Source organism: Epinephelus moara, chromosome 21 (assembly GCF_006386435.1).
Source record: "Epinephelus moara isolate mb chromosome 21, YSFRI_EMoa_1.0, whole genome shotgun sequence".
Taxonomy (NCBI): Eukaryota; Metazoa; Chordata; class Actinopteri; order Perciformes; family Serranidae; genus Epinephelus; species Epinephelus moara.
In genome coordinates this window covers 10,001,433-10,026,163 of record NC_065526.1, presented here as the reverse complement: position 1 = coordinate 10,026,163, position 24,731 = coordinate 10,001,433, and the positions used below count along the sequence as shown (strand labels likewise).

At 45.7% G+C, this 24,731-nt stretch overlaps 1 protein-coding gene across 2 annotated transcripts; it reads left to right on the top strand.

The window, feature by feature from the left end:
• The first annotated feature begins 832 nt into the window (after positions 1-832).
• nyap2b (neuronal tyrosine-phosphorylated phosphoinositide-3-kinase adaptor 2b) lies at positions 833-24,716 on the top strand. 2 transcript variants are annotated; one of them, XM_050033246.1, is made up of 7 exons: positions 833-1,774; positions 4,260-4,461; positions 8,240-8,556; positions 13,815-14,873; positions 18,883-20,172; positions 20,285-20,388; positions 21,532-24,716. In XM_050033246.1, exons 2-7 carry the CDS (start codon positions 4,283-4,285, stop codon positions 21,817-21,819), a joined length of 3,237 nt encoding a protein of 1,078 aa, XP_049889203.1. In that variant the 5' UTR covers positions 833-1,774; positions 4,260-4,282; the 3' UTR covers positions 21,820-24,716. The 2 variants fall into 2 exon arrangements, with proteins under 2 accessions (XP_049889203.1, XP_049889201.1); XM_050033244.1 differs by having other exon boundaries at positions 13,812-14,873.
• Positions 24,717-24,731: the final 15 nt, after the last annotated feature.

The following is a 24,731-nucleotide window of genomic DNA, read 5'->3' as shown; positions in this document are numbered from 1 at the left end:
GTTGATGAAAACAACAGATCCCTGCTCCCTAATCCTTTTGTGTCGACGGTGTTAATCCATCCGAGCAACCCCCCCCCCCACCTCCCCACCGGCACTGCTGCACACCCTCCCTCAGCCCCTGCTTCTGCACCATAAACCAGGCGCTCCCACCACATAAACAACCGACAGCACTACTGAAACCAATACTCATCCCCCAGACAGTCAAGCAGAAGCACACGGCAGCCGCAGTAGCCCCCCTGACAAACACAACGCAACTCAGGCTCAACTCTGTCCCTGCTTTCATCCTGCTCATCTTTGTGGCCACTGGGAACAAGTCTCTACTCTGGATCTCTGGCTTTGTTTGTCTATGCAAACATATTTTAATCTTGCATCAGCATGTCAATGTGTGTGTATTGGAAGTCGCAAAGTATTGTTTTCCCTTTTTTGTGCATTTTGCTTTCATGCATTTGTGTTCTCCTGCTTTGTTTTGGCTACTGTACATGTAATGAATGCACTTGAGAACAACACGGTGTATTCACTGCAAGTGTTTTTGTGTCGTGGTCTTGTTTACGAGCTGTAAGAGAGAGGGGAGGGAGGTGTGGGGTGTCAGGGAGGAGGAGGGGGGGAGCGCAGTGGTTGCCGGGGGAAGAGGAGGTTGTGTCTAATGAGGTCACACCCTGGCAACCCAGTGACTCCTCCCACTCAGCCCTCCCCTCCCCACTTCCCCCATCCTTCCACTTGGCCCCCTCTGAGTGTGCCCACCCACTCAACCCCCACCTCCCCCCCTTCACCCTCTGACAGGGAGAGCTCTCCGTGGTGCTGAAAGCAGAAAAACACATCCAGGCTCCAGTTACAGTGCAGCTGCGAAGGGAAGGCAGGCGAGACACATGAGACAAAAACAAAGAACGACTAACTGGAGAAAGAGACTCGGGTATGAGTGCTTATGAAGATGAGTTAAAAAGCACACAGCAGGAGAAGTGTAGGGAAAAGGAAGGAGAGAGAGAGAGAGGGAGAGAGAGAGGATGACGCTCCAGTAGAAGGTGGCTACAGTAGGCAGTGGGCGTGTTCTTGTTGTTGTGATCTATAGTTGGGAAGCCCGGTGTCATCTGCTTAAGCACAGACCAACTGTACAGACCTGTGTGGACGAGCGGGGCAGAGGAAACCGGCAGGGAATGCCATCCCTGGACACGCACACCACTCTGCTTTACCTCACTGGCACTGTGGATTCTTTGCACCTGTGCGACACTCTGAGACATTTTGTGCATTTGGACATATCAAAGCAGAAGGAGAGACAATCTGGGAAAGAAGAAGCATTAGAGAGACTGAGCGCCTGGTCTGCAACTGCAAAGGGGAGTTTGATGTGAGAGCGTTTGCGAGTGTGTGTTTGTGTCATGCTTGCGGTTGCGGGTGCGGTCTGTTGCTACGCTGCGTCTCCCTTCTTCTGTCTCTAGCATGTGCAGATGTGTGGAGCAGTGAAGCTGGCACCTGGCTAGGAGTTTGGCACCATCTGGACTGGAGGGGTCACATCTCCCTTTTCTGCCCAGGGGGAGGGAGCGTTGGGCCGGGCACCCAATGGCCCAGCTCCCCTCTAGCACCAGCCTTATCCTGGGTCACAGGGACTCCTTCTAGCAAGTCAATCAGTTGGAACGTACAATGGATGGAAGTCTATGTGGATTTAAGTGGATTAGTGCATGGGTGCTCCAGCATAGGTCAGAGTTCACTAGTGTGCACTGGACTCATCAGGGGAAGACAGAAGACACGTTGGTCCACAAACCAGCAGGGACACAGCCCCATTGTAAGTATACATCATGCAGTTGCTTTCACACAACGATGACACACAAACCCACATATGCGTCCAAATACTCGTGCTATACTCATCACAATAATGCAAAGTGATTGTTTCTCCATTCACATCCATGTAAAAATCTCAAAAGTGGAAAAATGCCAAGTGTTGCACCTGTGTGTGCCTCGGATTACAGGTTAACCTTCACGCAGTCCACTGATGTATGTGTGTGTGTGTGTGTGTGTGTGTGTGTGTATGTGTGTGTGTGCACGAGCACCCATGCGTGTTGTCACCAGACAACTGGCCTTGCAATCTTTTTGACATTGTGTCTCTAGAATATCCATGCTGCCCTTCTCCTGTGACATGGTTGCCTGGAAACAGAAACGGTGTGCCAGTTTCATTTACTTTTAACGCAAAGTGCACCTCTGTGTTCCAACTGTTGCAACCCATGTCAGCTGGGGCAAAGGGAGCGAGAGGAGATGAGATAGAGAAGAAAAAAACGTATAAACTGAAGGGGAAAGAGTGAGAACGAGAGGAGAGGAGGGAAAAAAAGCGGCGTTGAGAAAAATGGGTTGCTCAATTGACAGGTTTTTTTATAGAGATTAGCAAACAAGAATAGCATTTTACATTGATGAGTTATGGGAGGACAATCCAATGTGAAAGGCCGGGTTGGTAAAAACAGTGTGATAAACAAGCTGATTCCAGTGCAGAGTGCTGCTGCAGGCTTACAGGGATTAGGCAGGCAGGCTTAATTCAGCTCAAACACTGTTTGAACTGTGCCTTCCCATTGCTGCACCCTCAACACATCAAACTGGTGCACCTCGTTTTCTCTTCAGAAACCACAATGTATATTCTTTGTACAGCTCCAGATCTCTGGCTGCGCCTGTTCATCAGCGATAAGACCTGATAATCAGGGGGGAAAAATCTCCGCAGCACTTGACACCAGGATTCAGTGCCCTAGTTTGAACTCTGCTCCAAGATGGTGAATCCATCTGTCCTGTTGGCTCTTATCACTCCTCTACTCGTGCCTGTACAAACCTACACTAAGGAGAGCTGAGAATTAGTCGCAGGGAGTGGAAGATAAACCCACTGACCTAGGCACCATGCTGGACTTATTGATAGGCAGACACAAGTTAGAGGGATGCTGAGGATGGCCAGACAATGGCCAGTCTCTCAGTTGGCCTTGCAATCTCCATCTGGCAAGCCCCCCTCCACCCCCCCACTCGTTGCCCTTGCCTCCCTACGCACAAACATACATACAGTTATCAGAAGCCCCCTCCCCCTCTCCACGCACACTCACACTCAGTGCTTCTCTCACACGTAAACAAGCATGAGTCTTAGGCTGATCTGAAAACATTGACCTACATAAAAGCGTGCACTGTCTTCTTCCCATCCACCGCTGGACTCTCCAAAATTCACATCCGGCTGTTGCACAATGCATATACTATGTTGCATGCAGTTGCACAGGTTTTCAAGCAAATGCGTGCACGCTGAATCACATCGACGGCTGCTCCATGCTGTGTTTGGATCTCAAGTGGCTGTAACTATGCTGTTTTAAAATGATTCACATGTGGAAGCAGTGAGTATGATTGCACTATGGATGTTTCATTGAAGAGGCTTTTCCTCGCAGAAGCATCCACACGCTCTCTCTCATGACAATGATGGTGTCAGTAATCGTGTTTTTACGCCATCAAAAAGGCAGCAAGGAACAACTCAAGAGGAAACTAATTTTAGATCTGAGACTTCAGATTGATGATGTCCGCATATGCAAAACCATGCATCACAGGCGAGTAAGGGTGGTTCATTTAATCTGTGTGGTTGCTCCCAGGAGTACTATATTTTCACATCTGAGCCCAGCACATATTGCAACTGCAGAAGATGAAAGCCCTTTTTCAGTTTCATTCAGACACTCACTCGGTTACAGCCAATATTTTCTGCCAGAAAATGTGCAAACACAACTGAGAAAACGAACAGCCGCTACTGATCCACAGCCAATAAGAAAACTGCAACTGAAGGTTATGAGTAAAACTGTAGCTAGATGGTGAGTCCCTTGACTGCTTGCATATTAACATGTACATGTGAGCTTCTGTGTGTGTGTGTGTGTGTGTGTGTGCACTAGAATGATAGAGAGAGATGTTGCAAGCCTCCAGGGGAAACGTTTACTCTTGCGGACACATGATGCAAGTCTTTGAATCTTTCACTGGCCATGAACTCCACGCACGGCAGCAGTAGCCAACATTAAAAACAATAGCAACATTACAAAAACTCAGTCGTGTGACATCATTACAGTGCTGATGCAATCTTGCTTCATCGCATTTCACTTCACCAAGGCTGACCTTGAAAAATGAAGGTTGAGAGAATGATTACTGGCATAACAGCGTGCTTGTTTTGCATTCAGACCACACTCGTATGTGATGTCCTTGTAGTCCTAGTAGTATTTTGTGTGTCTCTATCTCTTTAAGGCAATCACTTAACATTTTCTATATGTCTTTGTCAGAATGCTGTGGAAACACTTGAAGAATGATGAGCTCCAAAGAGGAGGAAACTCTCCGTTTTTTCCAGTATGTTGAGGAGAATGGGCTGAGAGCCTACAACGGCCTGGTAGCACAGAACTTGGACCACGCAAGGAATGAGAGAAATAGGACATTCCTGCAGGAGAAAAACGACAAGAAGAGAAAACAGGAGGAAGCCATAAGGAGGTAGGAAGGACACAAACAAGTAAGAGGCTTCACAAAGGGGAAACAGACTCACTGACAAAGGTTTTGCACACTTCAGGATTCTGCTCTGTAAATGCAAGAATGCCACTGGGTTCACTTCAGGAAGAGGTTGTAAGGAATTGGGACAAGTGGCCAGAGGGTCCCCGAGGCAATGGCAGGTTGCTATATTTTGGGGGTTGCCAGTGTGGACTGGTGCACCCCATGATCTATAGAGGATAATTAATTTTTCACTTTTAGACTTATTTGGGACTTGTCCTTGGATGGAGGTCACCGCTGCTCCATTTCTGAGATGGAGAGCGTTTAGAATGAAGAAAGACTGGGGTGGGCTGTGACAGAAAGTGTGTTAGGATATGAGGATGGGAATGTGACATGTTAAGAGACTTGTGGTTATGCTGTTGTGATTTAAGTGTACCTGTTTGTTGGAAGAAAATGTGGGGAAGGTCAAGAAGTGGTTGCAACACCCCGTCACATGTGCTGCTGCACCCTGTTTTCATATGTTGTGATGAGCCAGCAGTTGCAGCTGTACCACCGCTGTGTGGCATCCCGAAAACTTGAGCGAATAAGAGCCACGCACTCGCAACGTGACCAGCACGTGGATACGGCGTGCTTGTGTTGTGGGGTAGAATAGGGAGCACTGAGTCACAGAGTCATCGGGATGTTAGCGGGACATCGCAGAGGGGTTCAGATTGTGTTTGTGCGAAGACATGGACGTCTGTGTCGCTTTGTTACCCGAAGACAAGTATGGAGTGACACCAAGAATCACTCTGAGTAGGTTATGGGTTTTGTTTTGGTTTTGGTTAATAATTTGAGCTTTGCTTTAAGAGCTATGAACATCATAAATCTGCTTCAATGGTCGTTTCTATGCTGTAAAATGGAATAGTATCACCTCTCAGTTTTAGGGCTGATGACTCATCTGTCAAGACATAAAAAAAATCGTGCTGTCTTCTTCATAGTAAGGTATATAGCACCCATAAGTAGCTATTTACTGTTATTTTTAAAGAGAACATCAATTAAGATGCAGATTTTATTTAAGAGGACCCACTTAAAGTTGCAGAGAAACACTTGTTTCCCACTCTATAATCAAACAATTAATCTAATGATCAGTTTCCAGTGGAAAGGCTTATGGGGAACGCTGTCATGGAATCTAAAAACCATCTCTGTTCAGTCAGTCTGCCTGACATGGTACAAAGTATTTTAGCAGCTGTTGGGAGTTTCAGCTGTGCATCAGATGATTACACTGATGTGGTTTTGACGGCTGTGCATTTATATGTGACCAGATGTGGTTCTTCTTAACTGATTTATTCAGGCACACTTTGAACCCTGTCACAATTCAGTCAAAGGGTACCGAGATTAAAAAAAGAGCTGTCGCTGTAATCGTCCCAGTGCATTGTGCAGAACTCGTGACGTATATCACTTTCAAGATCAAAGCTGACTTAGAGTTCAACTGTGTACCTCAGGCATCAGGAAGACAGCTAAGTTAGAGTTCCAAAAAAGACTCAAAAATCTATTCTGGACTTTCTTTTATCACTTGCCAGCAAAATGTCTCCGCTTCCGTCGTTATTAGCAGTCTGATGCAGGGCTGGAAAGTAACTCGCTGAATGGGACAGCAGGGCGATGCCTGAGGAAAGTGGCATCTACTGTCCTGCTATCCTTCCCCTGTCTCTCAGCTGTTGCCAAAGCTAAAATATTAATACACAGTCACTGGAGGAAGAGTCTAAAAAATAACTGGATTTTTCATGAGGCCTATAAGTAGGTCAATGAGACGACCCATTTCTACAGTAACTGACTGAGAGTGTGAGGATTCATTGTGTGCTCGTGACATGTGCATGCACGGGCACGGACGACAGGGAAACAGGACGTTTTAGTGTGTGAGAAAAGGTAGGAACGAAATAAATGGCCCCTGTGATTGCGCTAGGGAGAAAGAGCTTGTTAGAGCAAATGTGTTTAAGAGTGAGAGGAGGGGAAAGAGAAAAAAAAACCTGTTAGAGAGAGATTAAGTGTGAGCTCAGTTGCAGGAGATGTGTTCTGCCTGGTGACAGCTGGAACAGCCATAGGCCAATCAGAGCGGCACGTTAGATTTGAGTGAGGCGGGCCTTCCTGCCTGCTGCTGTCTCACTCTGGGTTGCTTTTATTGTATTTCATCAGAAGAAGTTGTGCACACAGTCACACACAGATGCCCACAGATTTACTTAAACGTGCAAGCGTACTCATAAACACACACACACATACACACACACACTTTCATTTACCTGTATTTACATATGCATGCAAATTCCAAACGACTGCTTTCTCTGTCTTTACCCTTTGTCACATGCACACAATCACAGACAGATTTTTTTTTCCAATTGTTCCCCCCCTCAGGCTCTCCTTCAGTGTTTTGTTTGTTTCTGTGATGTTTTCCCTGTCGCACAGTGTCACAGTGAGAGAGCTGCCCGACGACAAGTCAACTCCAACTGGTCCAAGTGCACCTGTGGTCTGTCCTCTAGCCAATCACTGGGCAAATATCCTATAAATACTCCAGTCACCACCACTCCAGTCACACCCACCCACCAACACCAACACACACAGCCCATGTATATGGGTGTGCATGCACGCTGTCACAGCAGATGCAAAACCAAAACAGAGGGGAGGGAGAGACTGTTGACACCTGTGGCTGAATGCCATGGAGGATTTTCTACTGTTTGCAGAGACTTTATAGCCTGAGCATGAATATTTATACGAAATATACATTAATAACCAGTGAACATGTGATGTAATGTTTGCCTCCTTTCAAATAACACTGGCAACGTGGCTCTACAGGTTGCAGCAGGCACCTTCCTCTCATATCAACAAAGCGTGATGTGGTCATGATGTGCATCTGACGTGCACGTGTGTTTTGTTATTAAAGTGCGGTGGCAGCTGGTTTCGTGTCTGGTTTCTATGGGTACCCTGTTGCTAGGCAAAGTTAAGCCCCTGACCAATGAACCCACCCCACCAGGCACCTTCTGTTCAGCAGCTGGCCGGGAGGGAGTCAGAGTCAGCAAAGTCACACACGGAGGGGTCACACGCACACACGCATACACACCCACACACGAAGCCACACATGCAAATTCACCATGGCACTTGTTTAGACGTTAAAATCTCTGACATCAAGGTTAGATGTGACTTTGATATGAGTATAAATAAATGCACCAACTGCAGAGATCAAGTGTGTACAGACTGCATACTCACCATGTCTTTTGTACGAACCATTTCCCCCCACAAAGTCACATCTTGAGCTCATTTACACTGCAATACACACACACACTTGCACACACAAACACACAGCCCTCCTTCCCCCCATTACCACACAACACTCAGACATCATTAACGCTCCATTCAGGCCAATCATCCATTTATAGGGATTGATTGTGTACAGGCGGAGGGACTTCCATGGTGTCATTATGTGTGTGGTTGTGTGAGCAGCATCGGTCATATCGAGGGTTAAACTCAAATCAATGCTTTGCCCTGAAAGAGACCCTGTTTAGTGGCACTAACATGCCTGTTATTGATAACTTGGCGCTCTCGTCAGTGTGTCAGGGCAAGTATGTGTTAGTTCAGCTGTGTCCTGACACAAACAGCTTCCAGGGGATGATGAGTTGTGTGTCTTTCTTTCAGCCCCCATAAAGTAAACTTATATGATATTTCAGATTGTTTTTATTATTCATATATTTCTGTTGCCTTGACCCTTTGTCTGTCCTCTCTACCCTCACTCACTCACTTCCTTGCTTTCTCATTTCAGGACAGGTGAGGACATCGCAACTGAAGGCAAGCACTTACGAATGGGCTCCATCACCATGCCGGACCCCCAGGAACGCATGCCCATGCCCCACCCGCACGCCCTCGCCTGCGGGCAGGGCTTCTCCGTGCGCTCCCAGTCCCTCCACTCTGTCGGCGGTGGGAACAGTGGTGGCGGAGGAGAGGAGGAAGTGGGAAGCCCGACCTCTAGGAAGCAACCCCCACCCAAGCCCAGGAGGGACCCGGCCACGAAGCTGAGCATGTCGTCTGAGGCGGTGGACCACAGTCCCACGTCCACCTGCCGCGGGGAGAGATGTGACGGTGAGTGGTGGTGGCACTTCACAGCAAACTGCTGCGCTATATATAGCTGCTCTCTGCAGTGCCCTCCTCAACACTGCTTCTCCTACAATGACATGACATCTAGCTATTCACTGCATACTTCACTCTAAGTACCATTCTGGCAAATTGATGTTAAAATAATATATAATAATGAGCTATAAGCACAGTGGAGTTAAATCATAGTGAACACATTTGGGGTGCACTAGTCAACAATAAAAACGTGATGACCAGCAGATCCATGAATTACATATGGATGAGTGTTTAAAGGAGTCTTACAAGTGTTGTGCTGCATTACACTGACTAATCTGGACAACAGTTTGCCTGTTCTGTGAGAAACTTTCCTTATTATGGTTGAATGACCAATGTAAACATATTCAAGATTAATTAAAGTGGAAATACACTGTATGTAATTTCTGCATTTAGACTGGCTCCCTTTAAGTTCGCTTTCACTTTGGCTCAATTTACAGCAAGTAAGTGCGTCAACTATTGTGCAACCAGAACAGGAAGGGGATAGCACTTTGTTGCCCCCATAGACTGTATAAAAATATGGACGTAGTCACCATGACGTCACCCATTGGTTTCTCTGGCTGTCGCCATCTTGGCAGTGCCTGACTCCGCCCAACTCTCAGCCAATCAAAAGTGGGCAAAGAGGCAGGCCAAATGAAGCCTGGTTGCTTAAACACGCCCACCTCACTCGAAGCTGCTAAGTTAGCTAAGGCTAACAAGCTAGGCTAACAAGCTACGCTACTTTGGCTAGCCCTGTGGTGTTGGCTGCTCCCGCTCATGTTCTGCTTGGTGCAAGCTCCCTCACGAAACAAAATATCCAGAAGGCACAAACACGGCTGGGAGGTCAGGTTCAGTGGCTTGCGAATTAGCTGAGATGATGCCTAGCAGACAGCCAGCGGCTAGTGATGACACCACCTGTCACTCAAAGTGACCACGCCCTTAATTATGTGCAACTTTAAGCCTTAATAAAATTTAAACGGTTATAAACGTTCTAAAAAAATTCACCCCCCGTACAGTTGTCATGAAAAGGGAAATTAGCGATAGAGACCAAAACCATTTTTTTGTACCAGACTGTAAACATGTTTATTTCTGCTGTAAAGTTGAGCATTTTAACATGGGGGTCTATGGGGATTGACTCGCTTTTGGAGCCTGCCTCAAGTGGCCATTCAACGAACTGCAGTCATTGGCTTCACTCGTCATCCCTGGAGGTTGCCGCTTGGTTGCCCCCCAGTAGCTATCCCCCTGTTACCAAAGAGTATCTGTCGCAGCTCTTTGCAGTTACTATCCCCCGTAGCAAAAATGGCCAATGGTGGAACAACCCAAGTAACTGTAGAAACTCCACCTGGCAAGGGAAAAAAGCACCATCACTAGGCTCTGAGGAAATCAGAAAGCAAAACCATTGTTTTCCTATGATACGGCGCGTCTGACCGGTGTTAAGGCGTCTTTTTAGACAGGTGTTTTTCCGGCGTCTTTTTAGACGCGTGTTTTTGTAGATGCTTCTTTTTAGATGCGTGTAGACGCTGAAAAGTTAAAATATTTTCAACTTTTTGAGCGTCAGACACCAGTAGCTAGCGCGCATTGAATAAGCGCTTCCAGCGTTTCAAGCGTCTTTGAAGCGTCCGCATCTCTAGCGTCTCATTTCTGTGTGATCGCTGCCTTAGTCGTAACTTTATTTAACTTTACATTGTGCTCTTTTACCTCCTTTTACCATCAGATCAACAAATATACAGGTTGTTCACTTACTTCCCATTGCCCCACAGATAAATCAGATTGTAAAAGATTGAGAATCGGGCACTAACTTGTTGAGCTGGGAGTGAACATATCGTAATGTGATGCATTAAGCATGGCTGGTACATGTTTGTGCTGCTTCAAACCTCTGGGCTTTGGAAAATATAACCTCTGACACCATTTAGGGCCATGGTGTATTCAGGAATTTAATTTTTTGAGACACTTGAAGAGTAAAAGCTGAGAGCACATGTTCATTTTTCACAGCGGAAACAAATATTTATACATTTTTGCTTGTGCATGCACTCATCAGATGTTATATATACACTGCCTTTCCCTCAGTAGGGTTCCCAGGCTTTGACTACTGTCCCAGTTTCTATTACTGAGAGCAATGTCCTGATATCATTAATATAGTAACACATGCTGTGCGTTAAGTTGAAGCTCTAGTGACTTCACCTTAGAAGACGGCGCTGGCTATAGAAGGTTATTGGTCACACAGTTAGTTACTATTCTCAGGCAGAAGTGTCTTGACAGTTCTGTAACCTCATTTAAAACTGACTCATTTATAGATTTCCACAAGGCAAATTAGCTATAAAATCCAAACTATTTTCCTTCCAGTTAAAACTGGCGAGACCAAAAATTAGAGACGCCTTGATCGAGATCCAGTCGGAGCACCCTGCAGCAATTTTAGTCAGTTTTCTGAAGCAAAATAAACAAACACAATACGCCTGTTTGGCCATGGATAAAAAAGAGGGCATAATTATAGAACATCAGCTCAGTGTAAGAAAAGCTTTAATGAATAGAACTGGAATTAATTGAGCAAAAGTAATGTTTCCCTCAGCGAGCCACAGATACAATCACTGCTGTAGCATTTGCACACGGCTAACAGTCTTATTAGAGACAGTACAAGTGCTGAGCACAAAGAAAACAACAAGCGCTGCAAAATTAAACTGACATTTAGAGTGTAATAATACTGGTCTCTGAGGCAGGTGTGTGTGAGAGCAGAAAGATTTAGAGGTAGCAGGAAGATTTGACTCCATTTCATTTCGGATGCTTCGTTGCCAACGTGATGTTCAGGGAGTCGCCCAGCCTGGCTCAGATTGGTGGGGATCTCTCTGTGTGCACACAGATCTTCCTGGGCACCACGGCAACCATCCCACAGAAACAAGACCCCCTGCAGCCCAGCCAATCACAGAATCACTGAGCAGCGCGAGCCAATGGGGCTCCAGAGATGCTGAAGTCTGAGGCTTGCGAGCCAATCGGAGCGAGAGTGTGGGGGTGTCCCTGGCTGAGGGGAGGGTTGCGTGCTCTGTAGCTGGCGCTGTAGCAGGAAGGGGAGGAGCTTGTCGGAGTAGAATTCATTCAGGAGGAGCGATTGACCTAGATTCGTTTTTTTTCCCCAGGAGGAGAGGGAGGGGGAGGGGGTTTGCGGGTAAACACATCCGCTGCAGGGGGAGGGGGAGAAGAGGGAGCTATAGAGAGAGGAGAGGAGAAGGGACAGGGGAGTAAGAGATGTTTGGAGGGACGGATTCATCACCAGCACTGAAACAGATCTCAAGATCCACCATGCGAGCCTGATAGTGTAATAACTCATTTGGTGATAGGCATAGTTACACCACTCTGCGCACATTATTGTATGTACACACACAAAGAAAGGAAGATGTGAGTATGGCAGTCCAATTAAACACATACCAGGAACACATCTGGGTTGAACCAAATCTTCTATTAACACCTTATTAATGGTAACGAGGAGAAAAGGCCTGTTTCATCCTCAGTTCAAATTAGCATCATTATCAGCCCTGATTTTTTTATGTTTCTACTTGTCAGCCTTCATTACTTTCTTGTAGTTATGCTGTCAATTTAAATAAAACACCATAAATCTATCTATCCTGCAACATATTCTGCAGTTATATATTCAGCTGCAATAGAAAACAAGGCATACACACCTAAACAGACCCCCACTTTCAGTAAAGATTGACGTCATAGCTTGTGTGGTATGAAATGTGTACATGCCTGTCCTAATTTCCCTCTGAATGTGTAGGCATGTGCAGTGCGTGTACGCGTGCATGTAGGGATGGTGGTGAGTCATACAGTTGCGGGAAGTATGCGTGTGTCTGGGCCATCTGGCATCTGAATTATTAAAGGTGTAAAATCTGCAGTTTTTAGTTTTCAGACATGGTCCGGCTCTTAACTTCACTTATCTCCCCCCCTGCCTATCAAAGACAGGGACACTCCTATCCAAACATCCCAGTGTCTGACCTAGAAATACACCGCGAGCGACTCTGTAGTAAAGAGCGCTGTTTTACTGTGAGTAAACGAGCTTTAGGACCGCACTGTACGGTAGTATCTAGTCGACGTGAGCGAGCACTGTACCGTAGCCTCACTGCACCACATCTAAAGAGATTCACACTGCAATGCTACGTCACCACTATCAGAAAGAAGTTCCACAGTATGTGTGACCCAGATACTATACTCACATACTGCTCCACTGCCGTATATGTGACCTAGAAACATGCATATGCCTCAACATTCCCACATATCTGACTCAAGTGCTGCTCTCAGCTACACACGTTGACCTACATCTGACCCACAAAACTGCAGGAGGCTTTATATTAATGATAATGATTCACTTAAAGGTCCAGTGTGTAGGATTTAGGGGGGATGTACTGACAGAAATGGAGTATGATAGAATAAGTATGTTTTCCTCAGTGTATAGTCACCTGAAAATAAGAATCTGTGTGTTTTCGTTACCTGATATATTGATATATTGAATATCTACATGGGGAGCAGGTCCTCATCCATGAAGTCTGCCATGTTTCTACAGTCGCCCAGAATGGACAAACCAAACACTGGTTCTAGATAGGGCTATTCGCATTGGCCACCGCAGTTAGCAGGCCCTCCACAACATGCCAAACAGCATCAGAAAAACACAGATTTTGACGTGAAACTGCTTTATTCAGTGGTTTTACCAGTTTAAATCAATGGGTCCTTTTGTTTTGGAGAGGAAGAGACCTCTGCGGAAAATTCAGCTCCCGGAAAAAAACCTCCTGAACGTTTGGATCTAAAGAGAAAAAAGGGGAACACGCATAAGCAGGTGCTGGGGTAGGAGCCTGTCTCCGACATGCCGAACAGCAGCCCAGAAACACTGATTTGTAATGTGAAACTGCTTTAATTAGTGTGTTTACCAGTTTTAATCATCTGGTCCATTTGTTTGGAGAAGAGGAGACCTCTGTGGATAATTCAGCTCCCAGTAAAACCTCCTGAGGGAATCCTAACCAGGGGTTCATGCTTGGGGCATGGGCGAAGTTTTAGCTGGTTGCAATCTGCAATCCTCAACACTAGATGCCACTAAATCTGACACACTGGATTTTAATGATAAATGATGCCCACAAAAACTTTTTTTGGTCAAATGAAGTATTGTGTTGTGTGTAGAGTTATCAGGTAGTGCTTGTGAGTGTGATATTCTTCAGTGAATTTGTATTTAGACTCTTCTCTCTGTTCTTTAGCAGCTCAAGGATGCAGTGAGGACTGCAGGAGGGTGCCGCCACCCAAACCTAAGAGGAACCCCAACACACAACTGAGTGTTTCCTTCGATGAGTCCTACATCAAGAGCCACGGAGGCGGCGGTGTTTGCCCCTCCAGACCCTCCCCCTGCGAACGCAACGCCTCGCCTCCACAGAGCGACGAGAGCCCTACGGACGACTGTGAAGATGAACCTGTCTACATAGAAATGGGTGGGATTGACGTCGGAGCAAGGGAACCCTTGAAGAGTGAGGATGAGGAGCCGGGAGAGTCTGTGTACGAGGAGATGAAGTACCCAGCTCTGGATGATATGGAGTACCGCACTGACCCTGTGGGATGTCGCTCCGCGTGCCCCACCCCGGCACCCTATGACCCTGAACCTCTCAGTCGTTGCTCCACACCTCGAAACATTCCACTCTGTGACATTCCCGCACCCTTTCCCAATCTGCTCACCCATCGGCCTCCGCTGCTGGTGTTCCCACCGGCGCCGGCCCAGTGCTCGCCCAACTCGGACGAGTCTCCCCTCACCCCTCTAGATGTAGCCAAATTGCCCATGCTGGAGAACCAATCCTACAGCAAATCTCCAACATCCTCCACTGAGCCACCCTCCTCTGCACACATCCGCAGGGAGCTCACTGCCACCCCAACCCTCACCGTCTCCGGCCGCTCCTCTGCACCTCCTCTACCTTGTACCCTCTACAAATCCTCCTCCTCGACCTCCTATCAGCGCAGCCACTCTGCTTGCCCATCGCCAGTCAGCATGGGCCGCTGTCTCACCCCTCTCAGCCTCATGCGTACACCTCCCTTTGACGCTCCAATGCCATTCCCCGGGGGTCTGCCACGGAGCGCCTCTGCCACCCCTCATGGCAAAGGCTCGCCACCTCAAGACGGTGTGGGTCGACACCATGGCTCTATGCAGAATGTGTCAACAGGGCGTTCACGGACACCAACCAGCCCACTGGACGAACTAACCAACCTGTTCACAACTGGCAGGAACATGCTGAAGAAAAATGCCAGCGGTAGGAAGTCGAAAGAGCCGGGAGAGAGTGAGTCATTTCACACATTTGTCTCTTCACGTAGTAAGGCAAAGGGCACAAACACATGCACTTGTATTTACTGATGTCTCTTGGATTCCTGAAAAGTGTAGACAGCCTATAAATGCCTCCTTTCCTAAATCTTTTCCTGTATAAGTTTATCCTGTATATACATACCTTCGTTTCATAATAGAGACTGGCTTAGTGAAGAGAGTTAATGAGAAAGCAGATTGGAGGAACAAACTCTCAGAATAATACATGTTAGAGCAGGAGCAACATCCCAGAGCATCTAAGGAACGACATGAATGGTGTCGGTATCTAAACTCTTCCACTGCAGTAAACTGGAGCAAACACAAATACATAGTCTTCAGTTCCCTAATCAGCGATAGTGTAAATTATCCCTGTTTTGGGTTCACAAGTTTAACCCTGCCAAATTAGGAGGCTGTGCTGAGAATGCAGCACTTTTACAGTACCATGAATGGGGTTTGTGGCGCTCTCTGCAACCCTCCATTTGTTTAATCTAGGCCCAGCGAGCCAAGTCTGATACAGATCGTATGATTTAATCTGAGGGGATTAGAGACTAAAGCGGACAGCAGGTCCCTCAAACCTACTCATGGCATTAGGCCATCAGGCAGCATTACTTTTAAATATGTAAACATCATGTTTAAATACAGATAGCCATGCTGCATTCAAGGCTCCGAAATTAATGCAACCGTGAAGGCAAAGCATCTATTGGCAGAGATGGAATATAATATTCACAACTATGGTTTCATTAGCGTATAAGCACCTGAAAATAAGAATCATTGTGTTTTCATTACCTTGGAATGAGCTGTTTATATCTACATATGGAGCAGGTCCTCTTCCACAGAGTCCGCTGTGTTGTCCTACAGCGTCCAGAACACACAAACTGGCTGTCGGCCACCATAGTTCTTTGACACGCTTGGCACATGGGAGAAGTTTCTGTTCTGCAACCTCACCGCTAGATACCACTAAATCCTACACACTATACGACACTCAGAGTCTGGGGCAGGATTGTACACAGCTCTCACCTTTGACGGCACCATCAAACATGAAGGTAACAGTGCTAACCATGCTGTTGCTGCCCAATCTGTGCTAAAGACCAGTTTGTTCTACACATGTGCAACGATGTTTGGCATTAGGCATTGACCTCCAATGGTTAGGGTCAGGACAGCCCATTGGTCAGGGGATAGGAACTGAAGAAATCGGATTTCTGGTATGGATCTGGTAGCGACAATCACTAACAGTCATCAGGTCCAAGAGTGCTGACAGAGGTAACGGTGTTAATCTGGGGCAAACCGGAGGGTGGGTGTTATGCTTCTGCAACGCTGGTGTCCCAGCACAGTGGGTCGGGGAATCTTTGTCAGCGGTAACTGCTGTATGAGTGCCGTCCATAGCTGCAGTGATGAGCTAGCCAGAGGGACATGAAGGGAGGAAGTCACATGCACTAACATACATGCTCAGCAACCAAGACAGAGAACAGAGAAACTCAGATTACAACACACACACAGAGGGAGTGTGACTTCATTCTCTGCTGCTACTCCACTGTCTTTTCATAGAGACGTTGTTGCTGCTGCATTATATTCTGAATGTTGTATAGAAATGTTAATGCTCACATCATCATATAGGAAGTCTGGCACCAGCAGCATTATCAGCCAGGCACAAATTAATGTTCTCATGCATAATGTAACCATAATTTTTTAGGGTAAAGTAGCCTGAATATTGTGAAATCTAATGTTAGCTGATAAAAGGTTGATGACTACTAGCATTAAACCAAACTAGGCTTGAGTGAGTTTTATAAATGCATGCAGGATAGTGTAGTTCATGTAGAGGCATGTCATGCATTATTCTAAAAGGGTCACTAATAAATTAATATGGAGCATCTCATGATTTGGAGTGAGGTTTGACATGAAATGTAACCCTATAGTTGACTTATATCTCTTCAGAGCTGAGCTGTACAATGTAATAGAAAATGAAAAATTGACCTAAATCCCCATCAAATGCTCCAAAACTTAAAATTATTCAAGCGCATTTTGCACATAAATCATAAAAGAACTACAAAGAGTCCACACATCCATCCTTACTCGACGCTCTTAGCAACTACAACATAGCAACAGTGGAAGGAGGAGAAATCCCTGTTTCTTATTTGCAGATTCCCTCCCCATGGGTAATGCAGCCAATCACAGCTCAGGGCATGCCGGTTTACAACGGAGCAATGAGCTCCTGATGGGGATAGCTGTGGCTCTGAACTCAAATCTGCACCTGATCAGAGGATTTCAGTTTCTCTTTTCTGTCCAATCAGCACATACTCCACTCATGACTGAGCCAATCATGTGGCTCTGGCAGCTGTGCAGATGGGGATAGTGGGAGCTGAGTCGGGTTATGATTTCTTGCTATTTTGCCTGCACTGATAAATACATCTTCCAGTCGGTGCATACATTGTGCCCATTGGTGCACATTGCTGTTTAATCTGGCCATGTCTATACATTGTCTTGATTAAATTACAGGCTTACATCAAGTGATAGTGACATTGTGAAGGGGTGCGTTCAGGTGCAAGTGGTGTCTTACCAATCAGCCCTTTGATGGTATCTTGTTCTCTCGCCCCATATGGTTTGTAAACAGTTTGCATATGCTTTCTATACATAAAAGGTGGGCTGTGCTGACAGGTCTTCCTGTTTATTTATTTTTTTAATCCCCACACCTGTGTACAAGCGCCACATGGGGCTAAAGGACTGACAGGCTGCGTGTGTTGCTCTGTGATCGTTACACTGTGTGTAACAGGCACACAAACCTAACACAATGAATGGAGGTTGATTTTTTTCTCTCTCCCTTTCTGAGGCGATAGAGGCAGCAACAGCTAGTCTGACCCACTTACCAACTGGTTAATCGCCACACTCCCTCTCACACACACACACACACACGCATGCACACACACTGAAAGCCATGTATGACACATAATATGACGTAGGATGGGCATGATAAGCGATGCTCGTGCATGGTACTGTATGCTAAAACCCATATAGAAACCATATAGAGGCACGGCCTACATGGAAATCAATCATGCACGTTTATTTTTATTTGTGCAGTGATGATCTATAATGTCTTTACGTAGCCTTGACTCAGTGACACACACACAGTTAGCAATTTTATATGCACATGGACTGGAATATGATGTGGATGCTGAAGAAGAGTCAGAATGCACAATTTAGCTGTGCATGTAGAAACTGTAAAGTTAAATACACAGACATCCAGTGGCAGTGGTTTATGTTCTATAATATGTTTTATACTGGTAACCATGGTTAATCTATGGTACTGTCATGTATATTATTTTGTAGATTTTAGGATGAAAGAAAAGTAAAGTAAAAAATGCAAATGTCTTATTTAATTTAATTGAACTGAAAAAAAACCCTGTAAAACAGATAGTGATAGTGTGTATTATCATATACCATGATGAACACTAATGCCTGTTAGCTCAAATATTGACTCATCTTACTCCAGTTGTTTACTGCAGCTGCTGCACTGAGTAGTGGGTGACACCTAGAGGACATATGATGGTAGTGCAGAAACCTGAAGCAGAAAAACAATATTCTTTCTGCATTTTTTTTTCTTAAAAATGTAATTGACAGTTTATATTTAAACAGTTTATTTTGAATATTTACAATGCGTCATCAACTACAATAAGCATAGATTTTAGGGAGGATGCAGAGGACACATCCCCATCAATATTAAGAACATGTGCTTTTGTTCCCCCCCAGAAACATTAAGGTAGCAGCAGATTTTTATTTTGACAAAATTGAGGACATTAACATCATAAATTGATGCAGAAAATGCAAAAATTGGTGCATAAAAATTCATCAGGATGCAGGAAATTCTCTGGCAGAGGACCTCAAAACCTCCTGAAAACAAAGCCTAAGCCCTTGCCAGCTACAGCGTAATGAACTTGGATCTTACAATCATTTAAGTATTTGCCTTCTGAATTCCTTTTTCCTCTGTTCTTTTACAGCTGAGTCCAAAAGCAAGTCTCACAGCGAGTCCAAGCGTGAGGGTAAGGAGCGACACAGCCACGGTCACAGCAAGGAGTCCAAGCGGGACTCCAAGGATCGCCACAGCAAAGAGTCTTCTCACCGGAGAGATAGAGACAAAGACAAAGACAAAGACAGAGACAAAGATAAAGACAGAGACAAAGACAAAGACAAAGATAAAGAAAGGGGGAGCAGCAATGTAGAGCCACTGCCCCACAGACGCAACAGCAAAGACCGTACTTACAGCAGTGCAGATGCACCACCTGTTCGCAGGGATAGCAGGGACCAGGGCTGCAGCAGTGTGGAGCCCATCCCATTGATAAGAAGAGACTCCAAGGACAGGGGGCTCAGCAATGGTGACCTGATGCTGAGGAGAGACAGCAAAGATCGGGGAGGGGGACATGGAATGGAGCCTTTGTTGAGACAGGACAGCAAAGACAGAGAGAGACTGCTAGATCAGCCGCCTGAGCTGTTACCAAGACAAGACAGCAAGGAACGGGCAAGAAACGGTGTAGACTGTAGACCTGAGAGCAGAGACAGACTGCTGGATCAGCCACCTGAACTCTTACCGCGACAGGATAGCAAAGAGAGGGCCAGGAACGGTGTGGACTCAAAGCATGAAAGCAGAGACAGGCCACCTGAGCTTCTCCCCCGACAAGAGAGCAAAGACAGAGCTAGAACTGGAACAGAATACAGGCATGACAGCAAAGACCACCGTCCTGATTTGTTACCCCAACAGGATAACAAAGAGAGAGCAAGAAATGATGTAGAACATAGGCATGAAGGTAGAATAGACCAGCCGCCTGAGATCTTACCCCGACAAGAAACATCCAGAAGCAGCAACAGCAAGGACAGGGTGGGCTACAGCTCTGAATCCAAGCATGAAGGGAGAGATCGGAGCTGCCACAACGGGGGAGATCTCCCTCCTCCTCCTCTGCCCAGGCAGGACAGTAAAGACCTGAGCAGGACTGGACTCGAAGCGAGACGGGACAGCAAGGACAGAAGCCTGAATGGCTCAGAGCAGCATCATTACGATGTCAAGAGCACCAAGAGCCCGTCTGCAATAGAGTATAGGTGTGATAGTAAAGAACGAGGATACAGATCAGATGGCACGCCCAGACGAGACAACAGAGCCAATTACAGCACCGATCAATCAAAAGCACAAGAAAGGAATGGCAGCACAGTGTCGGGGCAGCACTCATCCACGACGACACCTACTCACCACGGGAGATCATCTGGTAGCCCACCGACGACCATTGGAACAGGAAATGGTGAGGGTTAAAACCTCAAATTCAAGATAATGTAGAATTGATCATAACCTTTTGTATATGCGTCAAAAACCTTATTACATATGACCAAACATGATTTTCCCTCCCTTTATAGATCTGAAAGCAGCAGCTAAATACGGCCGCTCACCTTCTATGCCTGCAAACCCGTCCCCGATGGGAACGCCACAAAGGAAAGCAGCTGAGACACATCAGAGTCAGGTATGCAGTCTTTGTCTTTACTGATGAACACACAAGTTCTCAATTTCACCACAGACATTTCTGTAATTCCTTTTTTCCCTCTGTGCTCTTCTCTCTGGTTTGAACTGGCTGAGTTGATTTAGAAAAAAGGTGTCCTTATGTGACCCTATCAGGATTTGGCCAAAATATAAATCAGAATCAGATGAGAGCTGATGGGTTGTTGGGCCACTGTCAGATCTGATCAGACTACATCCATAGTCTTGATGAAGCAGTTTTGGAGTGTTGAACTCTTCTTTTCTACTTTCTGAACAAGCTGAAGTCAGCTCATGACGGATTTCCTTATATGGTCATCTGCTCCAGGCACGCTACTGCAAGTGTTTACATTACGTAACCTACACTGCTACATGAAGCCGTGTGCTAATATCAGGGAAACATAATCTTGGTTGCACAGGTTTTTCATTTCTCCCCTATTTTGGATCATATTCCTACTGGAACATGTGCGGGTGTGAAGGTTTTGGTCAAGAGGCTTTAACTGGTAATTTTTCACAGCAGAAAATGCCAACAACGACAAACAACAACAACAACGGCCTACAGGGCAAAAGTCGTAGTAACTTTCCTAGTTGACAAATAAGTGCCTGCATGGACAGTGACGTTCACAATATGACTTTATATAAGCCTGCATGACATCATCAGTTCTCTGTCTTATCAATCTCCCTCGATTTGTTTGTGTTTGTATGAGCCATGTGGTTGTAGTGGTGACGTATACGCCGCTCCCGCTGCTCAAATTTAGCAGCGGATGTGGCGCATCTGCCGGTTACGATACCTGTCAAATGGTGTGCAGACTCCATCTTCTCGGGGCACTGCAGGCAGACTCTGTCGTGGTGACGGTGCAGACCCAGTGAGATATGGCAGATCCCAAAAGCGCTGACCAATCAGAGCAGACTGGTCTTCTTCTGAAGGGAGGCTTAAAGAGACAGGCACTAAAACACAGGGGGAACACAGATGTTCAGCACAGACAGTGCCAGGAAAATAGTGTTTTTTAATATTAAAACGTGTTGTACTAGAAATCTTAAATAGAAGTACAAACCTGAAAATGAGCACAACAGGTCCCCTTTAAACTGTGTACAACTAATTCTGATTCTTGATGCACTGACTCTCCCTCAGATGCCCCAGATGCCATGGATCTGCGGAGACACCACCATGCTGGAACAGATCGAGAGGAAACGCACGCTCTGCATGGAGATCCGCTCCAGGCAACATCCGCACCTGCAGAGGTCTCTGGAGAGGCCTCCTCCTCCGGACAGGAACGAGGAGCGGCACCAGGAGAGGAGTCAGTGCAAGCAAGAAAGTGCATCCGTCCTCCCAGGCTGGGGGAAAAGCAGCGGGGCCAAAAAGATCCGTCCTCCCCCTTACCCTACACAGAAAACCGTATTCTGGGACACGGCCATCTGACAGTAACGACACACTTACACCTCCCTGCCACACAACCCCGAATTACCCACTCCCTCTTTCCTCTGGGTTGTGCTGATTCTTCCCTGCAACATCAGGGGCATCAGGACAGCCAATAAGAGCACCGGGGGGATGATACTCGCTGATGTCAAAGGACAATGGTGGTTACCATAGCAATATTTCTGCTCGTTCAGGTTGTCATGTTTTCTTATCATCACTGGTGATATTTGATATTTTTCTATTTCCTGTGACTGGATTCTTGTAATATAATTAGTAGAATAGATATTTGATGAATAGATATTTTCTAAATGAGATGGGGATTAAAAAGCATCTTAAATTATGTATAGTAGATGTAGATGCAATCTAATGTTTGTTTTGTTATTTTTGTTTTGGTTACTTTACATTTGAAAGCATAATCTATCAATACTTGTACTGTAGTAGCATAATTTTCTTATGCCCAACTCTTTTTTTTTGGGTGCTCAAAAGCACTAAAATGAATGGACTATTCAATTCTGTCTATATATACTTTACATTTTCACTGTTGTATTGTAAGTTGAGGAGTTAACGTCAACGTGCTTTAGATTCCAGCGCCCTCCATGCCTGGTCCAGTACAGTATGTTCTAGAATGTACAACAGTCGGTCCTAGAACAGAAACAGGAAACTTTGTGTGCTTCAGTTTGTATATTACAGTAAGAAGCTGTGTAGTCACGACGTCAAAGCCTTTGGAAGCGGTTGAATCGTTTTATAGGGAAACCTGTTGGCTGGCATGTTGTAGAGAACAGAGAAAGTGTGAAACGCTGTATTCTAAGATACACTATGAGGGTGGGTCGGGGAGGTAGTAAATTAGAACATACATTATTAACAGTATAATTTCCAAAACCAGCCAAAGCCTGTCAAAGCGAGATATGGGTGTGGTTGCACTTTGGAACGGTTGGTTATTTGAAATGGGATTGGTGGCAATAGCTGGCGAGCACTAGCGCCCTTACTTTGCCGGCCATGCACACTGCGAGCACCATGACAAAGTGTAAATACTTGATGCCAACGACCAGCCCGTACAATCAACGCCTGAGCTTTTAGAAACATTTCTTAATTTTACTGCAGATTATAATAGCCATATGCACTTGCTTAAGAAATAACTTTCAAGATTATGCTTATATATATATTTTTGAAAATGTTAAAGGTAGCTGTGCCATGTAAGTTTTTAATTTATTGGCGGGGAGGTAAAGCCTCAGGAGGCTGGCTGTGTGTGACACGCAGCAGGCTGTTCTCATGCACTGTTCGTACGTTTTCCTATGAAAAGTGATGCACCGAAATTCGTACATATCTCGCGTAATCATGAGTCAGTAATTTGTGTATGACCCCTGATTGATAGCGTGACCAATGGGGGGACGGGAGTAAAGAATGGGTCCTGTAGGTAGGCAGGTTAGGGTGGTGGATGGGTCACAAAACACAGGACTTTCCTCCTGGAGACTGGTGTTCAGAACAGTGTGAACTCTAAGTGAACTTTTACCCCTTTTCTACTAACAAGGAACCGGTTCTGTTGCGGTTCCCACGTCTAATTTTGATCCGTTCACAGCATTTGGACAAAAAGTAAATTGGTTTAGAACCCGAAAAGTTGGTTCTCAGCTGTAACCAAGAAATACGTTTCTCTTGCCTGAAGGTACAGACCGTGACAACCTTAGTAGGCCACTGTTACAGCAGAACAAAAGTTTGCAGGTAATCAGTGTAATCCATGATTCTGCCACAGCTGTTTACTTCTGTTCATCGTGCAACACCCTGCGTTGATGAAAAATCCTTGATCACAGTGGCTTCGAGCAGAACTGGTGCAAACGTGGGCTGATTAGCTAGATAGCATCAAGGTTCCAAGAATCCTGACAGAACCAGCTCAAGAACCAGAGCTAATGTGGTGGAAAGGGGGTATCTGAGTCGACTCCGTGTTTCTTTTCCTAAACCTAACCGACGTAATGTTACGTTAAGTAACATTCATGGGGTGCTAATTTACAGGATGTCACACAAACTGTTGTGTGTGCACATTCGCAGGATATCATACGAACTGTTGTATGAGGATACGTTGCACGCAGTCATCTATGACTGGTTGTCTCTGACAATATTCCCAATTCAATTGGCTGGCAACCATTTTAGAAATCGTTTAAGGACCTATAGCATGGCAACAGCTCTACCCAGTCAAACTGACAGGGGTTGCACAACAGCCTACAAATCTGAGGCTTTGTAAAAAAAGAAGAAGAAGAAGAAGAAGAAAGAAATCTGCACTACCCATCACATTACATCACATTTAATCAGGCTGATTACATACATGTCCCTCTCCCCCTGCTCTCTCCCTCTACCTCAACCTCCTACTTACATCATCTAAATTGGTTCTCCTTAGCACATTAAAATGCAATATCGACATTGCCAAAATAGTGTGGGTTTGACAAATGAGCTAGCCCTCAGAGTGCAAGTGCAGTACCCCCTCACTGGTGAGAATCAATGCTACAGAGGTCCCTCTGTGTTGTACCAGTATGTGTGTGTGAGGGAGAGAGCTGTGTGTGTTTGTGTGTGCGTGTGTGTGTGCCAAGCTACACTGTATGCAAGTTGAATCTTTGAAAATGATTGTTTTAAGACATTCACTTTACCCTATCCATGATGTTGGTAGGTGGAGGTTGGAAATGTAATAACGATGATGTACAATCTTTTTGTGTGTATAAACGTGCACTGTGAAAAGGTAGAGAGAGCACCGCACTGTCAGAGTCCTCTGTCTTATTGCACTGAGTGTTCTCTTGTTTTGCGTAATAAAAAAAGAAAAGGAAAAAACATGTTTGAGGAAAAAAGTACTGTATTCTGATTGTCACTTGGGTTCTGTTGAGAGAAATAAATATGAACTTGAAACCCGCTATGGAGAACTGTGTCCTGTTGGA